General features: G+C 46.7%; 1 protein-coding gene across 1 annotated transcript in view; it reads right to left on the bottom strand.

Annotated features, from left to right (window-relative positions):
• LOC144798554 (C-signal-like) overlaps positions 1–20,409 on the bottom strand; it is a 720,501-nt gene extending 700,092 nt beyond the window's left edge. Inside the window, exon 1 of the mRNA XM_078669489.1 lies at positions 20,151–20,409. Within this exon, the coding sequence (XP_078525615.1) occupies positions 20,151–20,297 (147 nt within the window). The 5' untranslated portion in view covers positions 20,298–20,409. The remainder of the gene's footprint in view (positions 1–20,150) is intronic.
• Positions 20,410–20,919: the final 510 nt, after the last annotated feature.

Here is a 20,919-nt window from a genome sequence, read left to right as displayed (position 1 = left end):
TATTTGGCTTTTTCCCCAATTTAGTGGCAAAATTAAAGATAGAGGCATTTACCCTTGTCATTTCCCCTTTCTTTCTTGCCAAATGTTGGCCCCAGCTAAGCTTTGTGTCAAATACAACACCAAGGTATGAGAATGTTTGAGTGATGGGGATCAGAACATCATCTAATTTAAAAATAAAGTTCTTTTTCGGTTGACGGTCAACATGCATTATATAAGATTTGGAATTGTTGACCAAAAGGTCTCTATTAGTCATAAAGTTATTAAAAGCATTCAAAAGTGCCTGGAGACCCTTTTCCGTTCTAGAAATTAAAACCGCATCGTCTGCGTATAAAAGTACAGGAATACCCCGCCTGCCAACTCTGGGGCAGTCTGATTTTACCTCCTGTAGTGCAGCATCTAAGTCATTAATGTAAAAATTGAAAAGAAATGGGGCCAGGATGCAACCTTGACGCACTCCCTTATTGATGTTAAAATTACCAGTGGTTTCCCCATTAGTTGAAAACCTAACATTAGCACTGGTGTCGCTGTGCAATTCCACCAGAAAATCCACAATCCCTGTGTCCACACCTTTCTGCCTCATGGTCTGCCACAGCCTTCCCCTGTTAACACAGTCGAAGGCCGATGACAGATCCATGAAGGCAAGGTGGACGGCTCCCTTCTGCACAACAGTATATTTGCTCAATATGAGGAACAGGTTGAGGCACTGTGTTCTGGTGGAACGGCCTTCACAGAAGCCATATTGGGAAATGGACATAATATTATTGTCAGTTGTCCAGCTCGATAAGCGCTGCAGTAAAATTCTCCCCATAATCTTGACCATAGAGTCTATTAATGAAATTGGGCAATAGCAGAGGGGGCTGCCCTTGTCTCCTTTCTTGAACACAGGGACAATTGGTGACAATCCCCAGGACAGAGGACAGCCCACTATGGCGGCAGCATTAAAAACAGCTACCAAAATTGGTGCCCAAAAACCTGGATCTGATTTATAAAGATCCGGTGGAATTCCATCAGGTCCAGGGGCTTTCCTAGCTGTTAGTCCCTCTATGGCATCCATTACCTCACTCTTATCAAATTTAATTTTGCCTCCCCTGGCATAAGGAAAAGCATCAACTGTTACAGGGTCCGCTGAATAATACAGTTTTTTAAAATGAGTTTCCCACTCCTCCTTAGTTATGCAGCAATCTAGTCCATCACCCGGTTCTTCTACCAAGAACGGTCTTTTTACTAGCGCCCAAAATTTGGTGCTACAAATTAAGGTGGAGGGGTCAAGTATTTCATCCCACGCCTCTCTTCTTAAACACTCCTTGCGGGATGCGATGACAGCCTTATATTCTTTTCTATATAGATTTACACCCTCCCAGTTTCTCGGGGTGGCTGACAAAGCAAACCTAAGATTACGTGCAGCTTTGGTACAGTCGTGGTTAAACCACCTGGGACCCCCTTTCACCATGTTCTTAACGGGGACTGACAATAATTCTGACACCTTCTCCGATAAGTTTTGATAAGCAGCTAGGACTTGTCTAGGCTCCCCCCTCAAGGGTACAGTTTTTAATATCCTCAGTGCATTTATCTGCAATGTTTTTATAGAGAAGATCTGGGGTAACCATTGACCATTTAAGTCGCCTCCTCCCATCTGTTGTGCACAGCCTACCTGTGCTACCGATCTGGTTTCCCTTTTTGACCCAGGGTCGCTTTAGACAGATTGTTAGAGGGTTGTGATCACTAAATTCACTCAGCTCAATGCTGAATGAATCCAGGAAAATCTGCATCGTCAGAGAGACTAACATATGATCTATAAAGGTGCCCCTGCCATGCCCATTGAAAGTAGGAATATCAAAGCTTTTTAACGGGTCCCTGATTGTCATCGCCAATGAGAGGTCAAAGTTATTCATCAGGTCATTACATAGTTCCCCGTCCACAGTATGTTCCATGTGTATGCCTCCCATGCGTTCACAATGCAAGTCTGTTAAGCATTTCTTCCATGGATCACCGCAAGGATGTACATTAAAATCCCCCATGATCATAAGGTTATGACCAAGATCTTTCGAGAAAGTAGTGATGAAAGAATTCAATACAAAAATTTGGTTAGAGCCTGCACTATCATGAGTTGCATTATAAAAGTTCACCAAACCTGCCCGACAGTTTTCTCCATATAGAACTAAGCCCATCACTCCGGTGTGCTGTGGTTCAATTCTACGCATTTTACATGGTACTAAAATAGAAACAAAAATTACAAGTCCCCCCTTTGGCCTACCCCTTCTTGATGGAGTAGCTGGCACATAGAAGGCCTTGTACCCTTCCAGGTACAAATCACACCCCACCAACCAAGTTTCTTGTAGACAGATAATCTTAAATTGCTAAATGTAATTAACCCAATTTACATCAGCCATTTTGGCAGCCAAGCCCGCAATATTCCATGAAACAACATAACATCCAGATGCTATATCCTGTGGGTTCTCTGTGTGTATAGGTTCACCTGAAGCCACAGTGCCCTGAGCCGCAGGTACCTCCCGTCAATCACACATCTCAAGTCCAGACAGGGCTTCATACCTGTTCTGTGTGTTGACAATAGACCCATGGTGATAGCGTCCAGCGCTGTTAATCCTGTTGTAGGTTACATCCATATTTCCAGGCCCGCATGGGTTAGTGATGTTATAAGTGAATTGTGTGTCCATGACTGGGGTCTGTGGTTCAAACACCCGCCTAGTTATCCTTTGTTCGGGGGTGGGTTTTGCACAGATGTGCGTAAAAGTACCCCAGTGGGCGCACACAAATACTATTCTCATTGTAAACTAGTGAGGATGCTCTTAAAAGGACAGTTGCCACATGCTGGGGATGTTTAAAATTTACGACAATGCAATCCCCATTGCCCATTTTATTGGACGGGCCTACCCAGTTCACCCTCCTTACTGCCATTATCTGATCTGAGTATGAAATGGGAAAACCGCAATTTTTATTAAGCCATGCCACTGTCTTATTTTTCAATGATGCATGAGATTCATCATAGGGTGAGGCGGGATGAGTACCACAAGATGGAACATTAGTCAATACTGCCACAAACGGTGCACAGTCAGGTGGTAAGTTCAGGTATCGATTGATCCTGGGGGGTCTAGGGGCTGAACCACTTCGTGGGGCTAAATTGGGTTGTGTCAACAAAGCAGGTGCTACTGGGACGGCTGGGACGACTGGTGTACTTAATGCCTCGTTCACAGTGGTGGCTACTGCAACAATATTGCAAGTATTCTGATGGTCTTTTGCCTTCGTCATATCCTGCCCTTTTCCAACAGCGTTAACCCTGCCGCTAATTGGTGCAGCCGGGTGTGCGGACACCAGGCCGCCCAACCTAGCTACTTCAGTGACCAGGGTCTCAATCTGTCTGGCCAGTGGTTTGATCATCTCCTCTATTTTCACTGCAAGTTTTTGATGTGCTATCCTTCAGGTTCGCACCGGCCTAATAACAGGCGGGGCCTCACCTGTTTCCTCGCTTGACAGGACGTGTTGGTCTGAGTGTACCTCAACACACACTGTAATGGGCGTCTGCGATTCTACTCTGGTGTCTCCACTCGTATTTGCCTCAGCCTCTATGATCATCCTAGGAGGAGACAGCTCTGGCAAATCCAGTGTCGAGATGCCCTTCCCTAGAGAGGCACGCCTTTCATTATTTATCTGGCTAACTTTTTTCACCATATAGTTATCGATGGTGCCGGAACCTGTTGCAGGTTTATCACTTTTAGATTTCGACATCCTAAATGGCTATTGAACGATATGTAAACTCGTGTACAAGCCACAACTCACTCATATAAAATAAAACTGAGTACAAAAATAAAGTCTTACGTGAATAAAACACAATGGAGGTCCAGTTAGAAAGATGTAGGGTCCCTGGCCCAGCCCAGTCTCCTCAGGCCTCTGAGGGCCACAGAGGGCCCGCCCTTTGCCCGGGTTTCGCCCGGCTCGTCCCGCGGGACGAGGGACTGGCGCTGCCTTTATGCGCCTCCTGGCGCTCTTGTGGGCGTCACTGGTGGTAGGAGGGGCCCGGCGGAGCCAAGCCCGGCCGGGAGACAGACGGAGCAAGGCCCGGCCCTTAGTTGCTGGAGCGGCGCTTCGGCGGAGCAAAGCCCGGCCGTGAAGTTTCCACAAACAGGTACCCCCCATGGGATACTGTCTCACTTTCCTCCTAACAGAAGGGTCAGGCTCAAACAACGACCGAGAAGGAGACTCACTCCTGAACGAAAGCAGTGTCGCTACCGCTCTTTCGACGTCGAGACCCACAATCGTGCCTTTCGCAAACTCGGACTGTACACGGAACAACTCAGACGGAGTCTGTCCCAGATCACCATCTTCCCAGTCTTCACAAAGGAAAACACACATCTTGTCAAAAACATATCTCTGCTTCGGTGCTTCCCATTGGCGGAAGACATCCATAACAGACTCTAAATCATATCTTGCAGGATCAGTAACCCATTTACGCACTAAATGATCTAACACTGTCCTTTCTGTGGGACCAGGTATTTGGCTACGTATCTGCTTACGCTCTGAAACGGGGGTCGTGCTCAATGACCCAAAGAACGGAGACAAAAGACTAGTAACAGTATCCGTCATTCTCTGTCGAACAGAAGGAGAAGTTGACAGGACAGGAGATAAAGCGGACTGAGAGGAAGCTAATGTAGGAGCAGTAGTAGAGGAGGCAGCGAAAACAGGCGGAAAAGTCATAGCAATTAAAGACGGAGCAGGTAGCAAAGTCGGTTGCCCTTGAGAAGGCTGCACCAGAGGAGTAGGAGCCAACTGAAGAGGAGCTGGCGGCTGGGCAATGGCAAGAGGCAAAGCAACCGGAGGTTGCGCAACTAAAGGTTGTGGAGGTGCTGTAGCACTCTGCGCATAAGGGGGTGGCGAAGTCAACAAATGTGACATCAAAGGATCTTTCACAAGGTCCTTCATCGCATCTTGCTGAAGAGGTGGCAAAACTGGGTAGCATTTATCAATCGCCATTTTACGTTGCCTGTGCAACTGCTCACTCGCTTGTTCTTCTTCGTTATCTTTAAACTGTATAGCAGCTTGCATTATCGAGATACCCTTTTCTCTTTTATTCCTCTTCGCTAATTTAATTTCTTTCTGTTTGGCTTCCTTTCGCCATAGGCGGAAAGAGTCACACATCGCCGGCCGGGCTTTCTACTTAAAAAGTCTAACCTCTAGATTATCTAAAATTTCCGTGTCATAACTACCATATTGGGGCCACTTGAGGACACCATCCTTTCTAGTGTAGCAAATCCACACTTCATTATACGTGATGGGGCCCACGCCATGTTTCACATAGAGCTCATAGGTTGGAGTTCCAATCGGAGGGACCGGACACGAGTCCTCCAATCGGGAATCCCTTTTACGACCACAACAAAATATCCTTCCAAGTCTGCTAAGACCAGGCATCTTCGCTCACTAGTCTAGCTTCAAACTTCAAGGGAGTATCTAATACGATAGTCTCGTGAATACACAAGTCCCTCGGCTTTGGGGCTTGCAAGTTCCAAATCAAAGATCCCAAGGGATACCCAAAAACTAAGGACTGGGAGACGCTCCACTCATACTTAACTGAAGTATCGATGACGTCGCCAGAAGACCCGTCTATCGTCTCGCTCTACAAATCATTGAAGGCTCCAAGACAGGGCGACAGTCAGGGCAGCAGTCCTTTGTAGCCGTCGGAAAGCGGGAAACCTCGCAGCAAAGACTTTTGGACCACGATGACATACAGGGGTCAATGAAGTGGCAGGCCTTCCGCCAGAATTTTCACACGAAGCTCCTCACGATCTTCAGGCTTGGACCGGTACCGCTGAAGTCGCCCTACGTTGGGCGCCAACTGAAGAACCGGGTTATTTAAGACCCGGCGGCGCCAGGGGCACGCCCAAAGTCTTCGGGTATCACCTGTCTTCAAACACAGAGACACGGAATCTTTTTGGTGACGTCAAAGATCGAATTTATTGGCTGTAGCCAGTAACAGAAGTTCTAGAAGTCAACACAGTATGAGTTCTCAGGAGACTGCTCAATTTTACAAAGCAAGCCATCCCTTTTTATGCCAAAAATCACATTCCAGACAAATTCCTTACATTTACAAACTGTCCAATCACATGCATCCAGATCAGAGGTATCGCATGACGGTAAAACCCACTTTTCAGTTGCCCAGCCCATGATCAATTACTGGTCGAACCCAACATTCTTCATCAGACAGGTGGAACGAACCCATAATACAAACGGGCACATCCCCATCGTAAATAGACCAAAAAGAAAGGAGCAGAAACAGGTGTGAGTAAGATAAGACATATTTGTGTGCAATAAAGGTTTTACGATGTCCTGTGCCTTGATCCTCAATCTTGATCAGCTACTGGGAAAGGAACTGGCCTAACAATTTTGGCTTCAGGCAAGAGGGTCAGTTTGCTCAGGTCATTCAGAAGTCAGCTAAAGTGTACGTGTGCTAAAGACTGGTTTGGCCGTAGTCATCGGCCTATGTGAATGCAACCACAAAATGGCTGCCATACACAAAATGGAACCCAAGGGTTCAGAACGAATCCCTAAATACGTAGTGAATCCATCGATGTAACGTGACGAAAACACTCATGCTTGCCGTACTAACTGGTTACGGTTCGCTAATATCAAATTCGTAGCGAAACCATGACCTTTATGAAACGGGTTCAGGATTCACGGAACCTCAATACTGCATATGATCAGGTTATGCCTATATAATAATTTTTTCCTATTTAATACATCTGTATACCAACAACTCCGGGGTGTGGCCATGGGGGCATGCTTCTCCCCCAGGTTTGCATGCCTGCATGTGAGCTGGTGGGAGGAGCATGTCCTGAGGCGCATCCTGTTGGAGTCCTTTCCTGATCAGACAATTGCTTGGTGGCGATTTATAGACGATGGCTGTGTAGTTTGGCAGGGCTCTGTTGAATCTGCACAGGCATTTGTGGACACTATTAACGTCAATGATATGAATCTCAGTTTCACGGCTAATATCAACAGGAGAAAGTAGAATTCCTTGATGTGGAGATATACATTAAAGATAATAAGATCAATACGAAGCTCCATAGAAAAGCCACGGCTGGAAATTCTATCCTCCATGCCAGCAGCACCCACCCAAGACATCTAATAAAAAGTATACCCTACGGGGAATTTTTAAGGATAAAGCATATCTGCAGTAACAGTAATGATTTAAAAATATGTCTAGACGAATATGTGCAAAGATTTTTAGCCAGAGGCTATAAGATAGAGGACCTCACGAAATCCTTATCTAAGCTTGATACCATAGGGACTGGCCAAAACCCTAATGAGGTCCAATCAGATGCCTCAATTTTTAACAGGACAGGTCTTCGCCAAAAGGCACCCGTCAGGTTAATAACGACATATAATTGTCAACACAAACGTGTTAGACAAATTATAACCAAAAGTTGGCCCATTCTGAAATCAGATATGATTTTGTCAACTGAAATAGATGACTCTCCAAGTATCACCCACAGGAGAGCCCCAACAATGAGGGATTATTTGGATAGAGCCATGCCTGAGACCCAGACTAAAACCATAACTAAAAGTGATTTGTTAACCAAGAGAAAAGGGTTCGTGAAATGCAGCTCATGTCGAGCGTGCAAATTTGGGATAAATACAAGGGACGTCCAGGATGCGTTTTCGACTGATTTATATCAATTCAACAGTCTCTTCAACTGCAAAACGGAGTTAGCAGTCTACGTTTTAGAATGTACCTGCAAACTAAAATATATAGGCAACACAAAGTTACCTGTGTCTACACGCATTTTACAGCACTTACGTGCCATTGTCAATTCAGACACGAGCTACCCTGTGGCCCGCGATTTTAAACTTGTACATAATAATGATCTTAAAGACCTAACTTATTTTGTTTTAGATGCGTTGCCAAAAGAGATAAGGGGTGGTAACAGGGACAAAAAGTTGCGCCAGCTGGAAAGTCGATATATCATGCAGTTTGACACTAAAATGCCTAACGGTTTGAATACAGGGGAAGATCTACATACCTTTTTATAGCCATCTGAACTGTTTATTATGCTTATTATTTTTAGTAAGTTACATTCTGTTACATGTTGATTAACAGCATCCCCTGGGACCAGTGGTGGTATAATGAATTTTCTTATTCTCATGTGTGAGGTTTTAAGCTTCATTTAATATCCATTTTATCTTGTTGTTTTTATACGTGTTGATGCCACGGCGGTTGAGCTTTCAACTTGTTTTTACTGGATTTTAACTAGTTTTACTTAACAGTTTTACTGGTTTTTATTCGGTGTCTATGAGTGGGAGGTTTTCTGTTTTGTGGTTTGCACGTGTGGTAACAATAAGATGGATATGTAATATCAGCTTCATAGACAGATAAATTAATGAATTCTTTAATATATATTGATTCCTTCATTGTGCATTTCCTTGCGTCTTGCACATGGCACTTTAGAGCACATCCCTATTCAATGGTATAGAATTCATGTTATGACATTTTTAATTCAATAATCAAATATGAGCCAAAGGGGTATGAAGAAGAAAATACATTTTCTCTTTGGTTCTCATGGGATGTCAGAATAATGCTCATGATTGTTAGTTTGTCATTCAAGATTAATCTGTTTTTTAATTATCACTGGTTTCTGGTTTTGCACGCAAATGTTATTATATCTGTTCCACGCACTAAGTTAAGGGGAAAACACGGTAATCACAACTTCAATTATACTCATAAGAAATAGAGTATAACAAGGATAATTTGGGCACTGGCCCTTCATGTTTTACATTGTTTTATGGTTCTTACAGATATCCGTGACAAATTGATGCATATATGATAAAGAGGCACTGGCCAATGATTTTATGCATAATATCAGACGTATAATTCATTATATGATCATATATATGTTTTTACATAATCTTTGTATAATGTAGCAGAATGTGAATAGCGAAGTCTGTTTTCCATACCCATGAGAGAGGGGGAGGAGTAAACCATGTTGTGGAATGGTATTTAAGCACTTTGGGGGTCACGACATGTCATGTGATCAAGTCCGGGAGTACCGGACGAAACGCGTCATGTCTGCATAGAGAAATAAATTGAAGCACTTTATTCCTACCTGCCGTGTGGTCCGCGTCCTGATTTCTGGTCGTCCTGGTGGCGGTTGAGTCGGGAGTTCGTGAGGCAATATATATATATATGAGAGCAAGGCAACACGTTAGCCGAAACGCGTCATCCTGCCCGACATCTCGCACCATTTATAATTAAATAAAGTCACTGCAGCCAGCAGTGTATGCTGATTTTGGAGTCCGTGTCTTTCTCCGTTTGGTGGTTACAGTCGCCGGAGCGGTAATTGGATATATCAGGGCTGTATTTGCATCACAATTATTATTAGTGTGTTCGTAAAACGTGTTCAACCATTCAATGGTTCAAGTCCCGCGGGCGCTAAGCCCATCCAGGGCGCAATTTTGTCAGTGATTTAACTGAATTTACACCACTTACAAATGGTGGTCAGAATGCTCTTAACATGTCCTTTCTTTATTTTGGTGATTGGCTGTATTTATACCTTGCCTAATGGTGGCGCCGGCCTCTAATTGAGAAAGGCGGTGGCCGAAACGCGTCTTAGAGTGTTTGTCCGATAAATCATACTTGGACAGTCCCCCGTGAGTGCTGCGTGCTTCTTGCATCTGAGCTTAGTCAGTGGTAGTGACTGGCGTGGTACCGTCTCCCGCCATTGAAAGCACCCGGCCGCGAGTGAAGGTGAGCAGACGGAGAGTGAGCCTTGATATATATATATATATATATATATATATATATATATATATATATATATATATATATATATATATATATATATATATATATTACCTACTGGCGGTCGCCAGTAGGTAGTTATAGTTAAAACCTAGTTTCCATAGGAAATCCGCAACATTCTATTTGGAATAACTTTGGCGTCGGTGGACGAATCGTCGCAAATTTCTCCAAGAAAATGTCCTACTCCGCTCCGCTCCTTCCCTGAAAGTTTGGGAGTGATTTGTGAAGCGGGGGCTGAGAAAAGATGGGGGTCCCAAAACACGTTTTACGCATGCAATTTTCTATAGGACCTTTAGGCAGGGCTACAGCCCGAACGGCTGACGGAATTACACTAAATTTGGCAAAAAGGTAGAGTTTGGTTCGCAGGTGACCCTTTTTGTTGAATGGTGTAAATGCGTTCAGTAGTTCCTGTGAACATCATAAGTAAAATCATAACTATATCTAGAGGAGCTTACCGTACTCTGTACTGTACTCTGTACAGTAAGCTTACTGTACTCTGTGCCTTCCCGAGCACGAGCTGAATGCTAATTGGCTGTCAACTGTCTGTCAACACTCCAAACCAGAAAGTGTTGGCACCCATCTTGTGCCTCGGTAGACTGAGGCACAAGAAAGCAGAAAAATAAACATGTAGAACGCAAAAAGGGGGCAGGGTAGAAACACCCTGACCCCCTAGGCCTGCTCAGGGGGTCCCACAAGGACCCCCAAGGCCCCTCCCCCAAATTTTTTTTTACAAAAATCGCAGGGTACGAGTACCGTATGAGTACGGTAAGCTTACTGTACTCTACCTTCCCGAGCACGAGCTGAATGCTAATTGGCTGTCAGCTGTCTGTCAACACTCCAAACCAGAAAGTGTTGGCAGCCATCTTGTGCCTCGGTAGACTGAGGCACAAGAAGGCAGAAAAACAAACATGTAGAACGCAAAAAGGGGACAGGGTAGAAACACCCTGACCCCCTAGGCCTGCTCAGGGGGTCCCACAAGGACCCCCAAGGCCCCCCCCCAATTTATTTATTTTTGACAAAAATCGCGGGGTACAAGTACCGTACGAGTACCGTACAAGTACCGTACACATACCTTTCCGAGTACGAGCTGTATGCTCATTGGCTGTGAACACTCCAAACCAGGAAGTGTTGGCAGCCATCTTGTTTTCAGTAGACCGAGGCACAAGAAAGCAGAAAAACAAACGTGTAGAACGCAAAAACGGGGCAGGGTAGAAACAGCTTGACCCCGTAGGCCTGCTCAGGTGGTCCCACAAGGACCCCCAAGGCCCCAATTTTTTTTTTTTTAAAACCCGGTCTGCCTTTTTTCAAATTATCCCCCAGAGGGACCAAATCCCCGGGGAATAGTGAAAAAGAAGTGTGGGGGGCCCCAATCCTCCCCACACTGCCCCAGGGACCACCACCCCCGGGGCAAAGCAACACAGCCCCCTGGTGCCTACTGTAGGTTCCAGGTGGGCTAGTTGGCCCCCATGGACCCACAGTATGCAAGGGGAATTGGTTCCCCCTCTGCAAACGTGGCAGGGGACTGCGTTGCAGAGAGGTGTAAAAAGGAGGGTGGCCTCATTACACCTCTCTGCAGTGCAGCCCCCTGGCGCATACTGGAGATTCCTGGTGGACTAGTTGGCCCCCAGGGACCCCCAGTATGCAAGGGGAATTAGTTCCCCCTCTGCAAACGCGCCCGGGGGCTGCGTCGCAGAGAGGTGTTAAAAGGGGCGTGGCCTCATTACACGTCTCCAGTATGCAGGGGGACTCAATCCCCCAACTTAGAACATTCTACAGGGCGCGTTAGCACAGTGGTGAAGGTAGGGGCGGGGCTTGAGTTGATGTGAGTGCATACATGCCCTGAGGCGCGTTTTAAGTTGGGGAATTAATTCCTGTTCAATCCAGAGATCCCCTCGGGGGAAACTAGTCCAACAGGTATAGAAACCACCGCAATGGAGCGCACACCGCTAGCCCCTCCTCCGGATCGCCCCTTGGGATTCTGGTACTTGTAGTTCAATAGTGGATCACCCAGGTGGGTGCAAGTTGGTACTTGTTGGACTGATGAATCTCTAGACCCGATACATGTCCCGGGTTTTTGGGTATCGCCCGAGACATGGCTCGGGTTTTGGGATAACTTCCTTCATCAGTAGAGAAATGGTTAGGGGTGGAGGAGAAGGCCGCCAAACAACCGTCAATGGCCTCGATGCCCGAACCGGCACGCAGGGCAGCATCCAGGAGCCCGTCGGCTCAAAGCTCAAGGGAGCCAATTAATAGAAACCACCGCAATGGAGCGCACACCGCTAGCCCCTCCTCCGGATCGCCCCTCGGGATTCTGGTACTTGTAGTTCAATAGTGGATCACCCAGCTGGGTGCAAGTTGGTACTTGTTGGACTGATGAATCTCTAGACCCGATACATGTCCCGGGTTTTTGGGTATCGCCCGAGACATGGCTCGGGTTTCGGGATAACTTCCCTCATCAGTAGAGAAATGGTTAGGGGTGGAGGAGAAGGCCGCCAAACAACCGTCAATGGCCTCGATGCCCGAACCGGCACGCAGGGCAGCATCCAGGAGCCCGTCGGCTCAAAGCTCAAGGGAGCCAATTAATAGAAACCACCGCAATGGAGCGCTCACCGCTAGCCCCTCCTCCGGATCGCCCCTCGGGATTCTGGTACTTGTAGTTCAATAGTGGATCACCCAGGTGGGTGCAAGTTGGTACTTGTTGGACTGATGAATCTCTAGACCCGATACATGTCCCGGGTTTTTGGGTATCGCCCGAGACATGGCTCGGGTTTCGGGATAACTTCCCTCATCAGTAGAGAAATGGTTAGGGGTGGAGGAGAAGGCCGCCAAACAACCGTCAATGGCCTCGATGCCCGAACCGGCACGCAGGGCAGCATCCAGGAGCCCGTCGGCTCAAAGCTCAAGGGAGCCAATTAATAGAAACCACCGCAATGGAGCGCACACCGCTAGCCCCTCCTCCGGATCGCCCCTCGGGATTCTGGTACTTGTAGTTCAATAGTGGATCACCCAGGTGGGTGCAAGTTGGTACTTGTTGGACTGATGAATCTCTAGACCCGATACATGTCCCGGGTTTTTGGGTATCGCCCGAGACATGGCTCGGGTTTCGGGATAACTTCCCTCATCAGTAGAGAAATGGTTAGGGGTGGATCGAGGCCATTGACTGTTGTTTGGCGGCCTTCTCCTCCACAGCTCGATTCCAACCTCCTCCACCAGTACCCAGAATAACTCCAAGCACAGAGGAATCATAACAACCTGCCCGGGCAATGTCCAAGGACCACCAGTAGTTCAACTCCACCAGCCTAATGTCGCCCCCACCAGAACTGTGTCTCCAAGTTCAAAGCAAGGAACGGAATTTGACCCCCCAGGCTCCCTGCAAGCCCTCCAGCCCAGATCCACCTACGTGGGCACTAATCTCACCATGCAATGGCCCCTTTTCCACCCAGGGTCAACAAACCGCCCCACGGGAACCTTGGGAGAGGCCCATTCCTCAAAAACGAGTATGATTCCAAGCTATACCTCAAAGGGCAATATGATTCCCTTAATAGATCACATATTTTGACCCTCCTCCAACATACAAAGTCACTCTCCCAGATCTCAACCGGGGACATTGTCAGGGTCCAATTTGCCTCCCTGCCTTTACACACAGGGAAAGTACAAACCATCGTAACCTGGGCCAACACAGACATGCCGACAGAGTCCTCATGGAAAAAGAACAATTTGCCGAATGGGGGAATCGAAGTGCAGAGGTTGGAACAGGAAAAGTATCCATATATTCTCTAGGCTCCCACAAAGAACCCCCCAATGGGTAGCATATTGAAGGGGATCTGAGGAGGGGAGGGCTCCCTTGCTTAAGCTAACTTGAACATTCAGTGCACGATCGATGGGCCTTGAGGGGGGAGACAGGTCATCTCAACATCGAAAACCCCCACCCCCTTTTGCTCCCCAACCTCTCCAAACTCGGCCTATTGGGGGTGGGTTGTGGCCAACTTGGCCAACAAAACTCAAGTCCCCATTAAGTGAGGGGTCTGGATTGATAAAGGCCTGGCTCGTCCCAAGCAACAGCCCTGCTCAGCCCAGGCCCTCTTCTGCCAACATCCAATCACTAAACATAATGACCTGGAATGTCGCAGGGATGACGAAGGTTCTGCAAAGTACTTCGGGGACCACGCTCCTTGCAGGGGCTGATCTATTTTGCGCTCAAGAAACGTGGTCAACCACTTTCATTCCATTAAGAGGTTACGCGAAATACTTCAAACCTGCAATCAAAGGCACTATATTCGGGAGACCTGCGGGGGGCATCTCCATATGCATCAAACATGCCTTGAAAGTCCATTTCACCGAAATAAAGAATGACTCGGACATGTTCCTGTCTGGAATCCTGAAAGGGCTTAATACGGGCGAGGGTCCCCTATCCCTTCTCGTAATCAATGTATATTATAACCCCCACGGGCTGGCCCCCAAGGACAAGCTAACTCAACTGATTGCACAGATTGAGTCTTTGCTCACACAGTTTGCGTCTATGGAACCTATCATCCTTGGGGATCTCAACATGCATAAAATAGGTGAGGATGTGTCGGGAAGCCATTCCTTTGGGAGCGCTGGGAGATTTAATGCCTTTATGCGGGCATACAACCTGGCCACCACGCACTCCCTATCTACAAAGGTCAAGCCATGGGTATCTCACGCACCCACTTACAACAATCAGACCACCATAGACTACATTCTATCAGGTGAGAGGCTACAAAAATACATTCTAAACTTCGGAGTGCTTCCACGGAGCGAAAGTGACCATGCCGCCTTAATTCTGAACTTAACCATCTGAACAGACATCCGCTATATCGTCCCCTGCATCGGAGCATCCCATGGTGAAGAACAGTATAGGCTCCTTAGAAGGATTAAATCGGGGGCAAGGACAACCAATGAATTTGCTTTATGGAAAACCTCATGGGTTGGATGGCAGACCGGCCCAAAATACCTGTGGTTGTATAGGGGAATGGGACAAACTTGCATACGCACTGGCCACACTGCTGCGGGGGCACACCACATACAGTATCCCCCGAAATCCAACATACATCCCGGGTCAATTCCCAGCGATAAAGCAATGCGCTAAACATTTAAAGGCCAAACGAAGGGCCTTTCAAAAAACAAGATCAGAGTCTGCTAAAAAGGAACTCAAATTAGCCACTAAAAATCATTCACAACAGGTTTGGAAGTCAAAACGCGAACTCACTGAGGCAAAATGGCAGAAAGTTTTTTGCCTATTGGTACAGTGTAAATCTCAAGAATTCTGGCGATATCTAAACCAACTATTCCACTGGACCTCAAACAGAGAGATGCAGCTACATGGGTAGCCCATGGTAAAAGACTGTATACTGGTGACCCGAATGGCACCCCGCAGAACAGTGCCTCAACATCTGGAGAGGGACATGGAAACACCCTAGCAGAGCCAGGAGTCCCTCCAGCTGCTTCAACTTTCCCAAGCAGAGGAGAGGTCCGTTTAATTCTAAAAAAGATACGACAGAACGGAGCCCCCGGCCCTAGCGGTCTACCAGGTTCCCTTTTTAGGGATGATACAGACTTCTGGTCAGACACCCTGGGGCAATTATATGCGGAATGTAGGCTACTGGGGGACGTCCCAGACTCCTGGAGGGGTTCACTGTTGCATCCAATATATAAAAAAGGGCCAAACACTGACCCTGGGAACTACCGAATGATCGCCCTCCTGGACATCGAGGGCAAGGCCTATGCAAGCTTACTTTTGGTTGAATTAGTGGACTGGGTCGAGGCGCAAGGACTTTTGCCCTTTTATCAGACTGGGTTTAGACCAGGGGGCTAAACTGTGGATAACATTGTTGCCCTGTCGTATCTAGCCCAGCAAGCAGTGTTCCATTGCACCCCGCCTCTTTTTGACTGCTTCATCGACTACTCCGCGGCCTTCGATGGTGTAGACCGATCCATCCTTTGGCAGAAACTGGCTTGCTGGAACATCAGTCCACCCTTATTACAAGTCATTAAATCACTATACTCGCGTACCTGGGTAAGGGTCAAACTCACCAGTCAGTTTGCCACAGGGAAAATTACCACAGACCGGGGGCTAAAGCAGGGATGCGTCCTGGCCCCGATGCTCCTTAATTTGTATACTGCGGATATGGGCCAGGCACTGCATGGAGCCTCACTAGCCACGCCCAGGATTGGCCTCACAAAGATACAGCTGCTGCAGTACGCCGATAATCTGGTTCTTTTTGACCACACCAAAATAGGGCTTCAAAAAGCGCTTACGGCCCTTTCAGTATACAACGCTCAGAACAAGCTGGTCGCTAATTTAACGAGGTCCAAAATAGTAATTTTTGGCCATTACCCGAAAAAAAGGTGGCAAAATGGCAGTTGGGCATGCTGACTCTGGTCAGTGTCAAATCTTACAACTACCTCGGGGTTTGGATCAGCGAATCGGGACGCCCACAGGCGCACCTCCACAAACTGCAGCAGAAGGGGAAAATGGTTACCTTTGCCCCTTTGCAAATTATACGCGATTCTGGATAGCCCTACAACAATGGCCATACAAAGAGTCCTGAGGGCCAAATGTTTACCGTCCCTCAATTACGCGCAACAGGCATTTATAGGGGAATTTGCGCAAGACCTGGAAAAAATACATTGCACCGCCTACAAAAAGATATTCCGTCTACCAGCTTGCACCAGGAACACCTTAATTTGTTTGGAATTTGACCTCAATCAACAAATACTAGAAGAGCTGGCGACTCTCTCAAATACTTTTTCCTTTTCAACGGCAGCCCCGATAAACTCTATGAAGGCAGTTTTAAAATCTATTTTCCTACAAACCAGCAACCCATGGTCTGCCGGTCTTTCCTTAGCCAAAATCTTCTGCAGCTTGCCACAGAGAATTGGGACCCCAGTTTAACCAACTATGCTATCATCATGGCATCTATAAAAAAGCAATTGCGGCTATGCTCTCGCACTTTGGATATGGAATCTCTGGCAGCAGGAGGCTTTCATGAGACCCAAAGTCTCCCACACACACAGTTCTGCCAGAAACTCCACCTTAGGCAGGCTGTGGATATGCCAGCCTTACACAGGATCTTAGCTGCCCGATTACATCCTCTTCCTTTAAAAGAACTATATCCAACTATGAACCCAAGGCCAAGTATTAGGGAGTGCCGCTTCTGCAATTACTAACGAGAATCCTTGGCCCACATTCTATTTCGCTGTCCAGCCCTCCAGCCAGCTCGTAGAACTTATCTTAGACCAATCCTCCTTCAACTGGGCACCCGTACAGCAAAAGAGGCAGTCCAACAACTTTATACTTTGGACATTGTAAAGCACATGGCGAGCTTTGGGAAATTTGTTAACCATACTCGCACACTATTGATGGACAACTCTCCACAGGCCGAGTCAGGAGCACCCTCTGCAGTTCCGTAGAAAGGTGGGCCCGGGTTGTGGAGGCTTGGACAATACTGAACTTTTGACTTGCTTTTCCCACAGCAGTTTTTTTTTTAATTTCTGTATTATTTTATAAACAAAAACAAATGGTGTTTTTAATAATTTTTAGAACAAATATTTATTGCTTTACATTTCTAAAAGTGCTTTTTCTCCAGCTTTTTTTTTAGAAATATGATGCGTTTTGTAAATGGTTTTAATTAACCGCACAAATAAATTCATTCATTCATTGGTAGTGCAAAGTTGTGCATATGAACTGTCTAGCATAGCTTGTGTACTAGAAGGGTACACTTCTACTACACAATTTTATGCTTCAACATTTTTTTTAATATTTCACACACTAAACGTGTGCTGTACGGTGCAGCACTCAAACAATGTTTGAAATGTTAGGAAAAACCCCAACAAAAGTCTGACTTTGTATCTGCCTCAAGGAGGTGGGTTTTTTTTACACAAAGCCAGGTCTGACAATTTCTGTAGATCTAGGTTGGCATCAAAATCCATTCAACGCCCAAAAACGATCCATGGATCAGCTTTTTGAGGCAATGTAGTAGACAGCAGAGCAAAAAGGGCAACTTTCCAGAAAAATGTTTGTGACATGGCAAAGTTTTGAAAAATACGCCCCATAGAGGGGGCAATGCTAAATGGGTTCCAGTGTCTGCAAATGACACGGGGAGGAAAGCCAATCTATTTCATTGAGGCTGAGACAGACCCTCTCCACTGCCGGCCTCGCGGGGCAGCACATGTAACCTGTGCTGCACTTGTTTGTGGTAGGGTACCTCACAGTGGTGGTGTAAGCTCACCACCTAAATTGCACAAATCCTTAAGATGGACTAGAGAAGAGGGGGTGAAAGGTCATTACTTTTCTTGTCTTTGTGTCTCTGGACGGGTCTAACTTGTGGATGCTCCGGTAGTACTGGTAAACGACCTGTTAGACAGTGGTTTTCCAAGGAGTGTTAAAGTTAGTCCATTAGCAGGAGGTGCATTTGCATCTGAAACGCTAACTTCGATCTCTCACTCACTCGTCGGTTTAACCAGTGTTTGCTATAAAAAGAAGGCAGAAAGCCAGGAGGTCGAATTTATTTTTCGTTTCACAACTCTGCCCTTTTGGACTACCCATTAGGATGCCATCCTCTATATTTGTCAGCCACCAGCATGTAGCATTGTGGGGCTTGTTTTTATGTTTTACAGTTTGATTACCGGATCAAAACCACAGAATTCAAAGACTGCTGGCGAAAATCCCACAATTAGCCGGAGGTATTACACATAACATGGAACCACTTCTCAGTTCATTTTGCAAAGTTGCCTCCTCCCTGTCGAAAACTACTTGTTTCACGCGTAAAGCTTGGATCAAACGCTGCTCACCTATTTTGTGCGAGTTCACTCTTTCACTCGCATTATGCAAAAAACAAGCTTTGGCAATGGGGATCTTTTTTTTGCCGACGTGGAATGGACATTTTTATACGGAGCTTCACAACACAATCAAGGTACAACATGGAAAGCTGCAGCGCAGCCTTCCCAACATAAATAAGAAAAAGGCTTGAAGTAGCAACAAAAAGAGCATCTGACGATTCTCTTACATATATATGACAGGTGCAACGCAAGTAGCGAACACACTGAATAGTGAGAGAGAGAAGTTAAAGGACAGTTGTATATTTTTTGTAAACAGACATAAACATAAAGGAAATACAAAACGTATGCAAAAAACAACCAAATCTGCAATAGAATTACCGTATATTCATGGACTGATATAGGATGATGAATGCTCACCTTACCCATTGTGGTGTGCTTCATTGGAGAGAGCCATAGCTTGCATTGGGAAGCATTTAGCAGTACTAATGTGCATTGGTTGTACAGTTTCTCAGCTATGGGTTTCCTGGGTGTGTCACTTATGCTAACATGCATGCAGACACTTTAGTTCTTCAGACCCATATCACAATTTTATGTGGGTGAGCTAAAATATTGGGGGGGGGGGGTCTCCCTACTACGATTAAAAGCAGGAGGGCCGCGCACAGCATCCTACGTCTCTTTTCCATCAACATGTCTTCATGCTTTAGTGTTGCCCCTTTGAGCTCTGGTATCTCCCCCATCAATACAGGTATCTCACATCAAATGTAGTGAAACAAACCCTGCTTCATAGGGTTTGTTTACCAGCCTCTGAAAGGGAGGGACGGTAGGGCAGGCCTCGCAACATGCCATTGGCGAGGGTGTCAGTATGCAGCAGCTTCCCAGGGTGAGTCATTGTAATCGTAGCCTGCACTCTCAAACAGGCCACGAGACAGCCCTTGCTGCCAAGCCACACTCACAACTGAGTGAGTGTGGGCAGCAGGACTGATTTGAGACCGTTCAATCTTCCATTTCCTCAGCACAGATCCAGCATGGCAGAGTTGTGCAAGCTTTCACAGCTCATAAAAATGCAGTTAGGGCATGAACAACATATAGCTTACGGAGATGTATCTAGAGTGGGTGCGTAAGTCACTGTGGAGGTGGATGGATGAGTGAGTGAGTTTGCAAATTCTAATACCATCCTCACATAGGCGACATACCGCATCAGCATCCTGATAACCCTGCTGCTGTCACTCTGAGCCCTGTTTTTGTTAATTCTTTGTTTATTCACATACTGTGAAATTGCAGTAGCCTACTAGGTAGGTCACTGTTTTTTGGCGAATCCCTGCCACAGTCTAAGTCACTATGGTCTAGACAGGCACAGAGGAGTCAACTCTGAAAAGGTTTTGAATGCTCGTGCACCTGGTCGTGTGCACTCCCAGCCTCGGTGCTGCCCCTGTTGAGGGCCACCAGTGCCCCGCTCCAGAACAACTGCAGGGACGCAAATGGATACCTTTAATTCCCTGCACTGCTTACACCAACTCTAACAGAGGGCTCAGCCCCCTCCTACCTGGCATTTTGGTGATTCCGGGGCCCTGCAGGTTGCAAAGATCTGCTCGGGGGCTTTGGGCTTTGCCAGAAGCTGCCGGACAATTTCCAGCCCGATGCCCCGGTTACAGCCGGTTATAAGAATGGTGCGAGCTAGTGGAGACGACATCTTCTTCCAGCTGAAAGTTCTGCTGACTGAAGCCGCTGTAAGTGGAAACTTTCAACGAGAGCCCTTAACTTTATTCCGTTTCTCGGTCCCTGCGTCATCTTGGCATTGACCCTTCGAGTGTCCTTGCATGACTCCGTTGGCTCGTTCTCCTACCCACCAGTTGCCTCTGCTTGTTTCCCTGTCTTGACTTGGCCAGATTTAAAACCAGAACCAATAACTGCCAATCTTCTCATTTAAAGGCCCCACGTCGCTGTGAGCTGGCAAACTTACGGGGACTTTCCTAATTAATACTCCTGCTGCGTTGAGCCTCCTCTTGTCAGGGCCTCTTTCAATGCCCGGACGTGACGCTGTCGACCACTCTCCCTCCCTCCCGCAGATTGACAGGTGCTTTCTCACACTCTTCATGTGGCCGGTTCAGGTGCGTTCTTATCAATGATGCAGCCGGAGCACAGGTGACTCAGGGGCTATTTGCATAAAAAATGCTGTATTTTCCCCGTCAGCAGTCATGGGCTAATTTTTCTTACCCACACTGAGGTTTTGATGTTTAGCAGCACCAGCAAGATATCTTGCTGCGCTGCCCTACCTCAAAAGAAAAGGGCAGGAATACGTGCATTCCAGTCCT

This window comes from Lissotriton helveticus, chromosome 12 (genome assembly GCF_964261635.1).
Source record: "Lissotriton helveticus chromosome 12, aLisHel1.1, whole genome shotgun sequence".
NCBI classification, from domain to species: domain Eukaryota; kingdom Metazoa; phylum Chordata; class Amphibia; order Caudata; family Salamandridae; genus Lissotriton; species Lissotriton helveticus.
The sequence above is the reverse complement of the archived record's forward strand: the minus strand, read 5'-3'. Positions and strand labels throughout refer to the sequence as shown.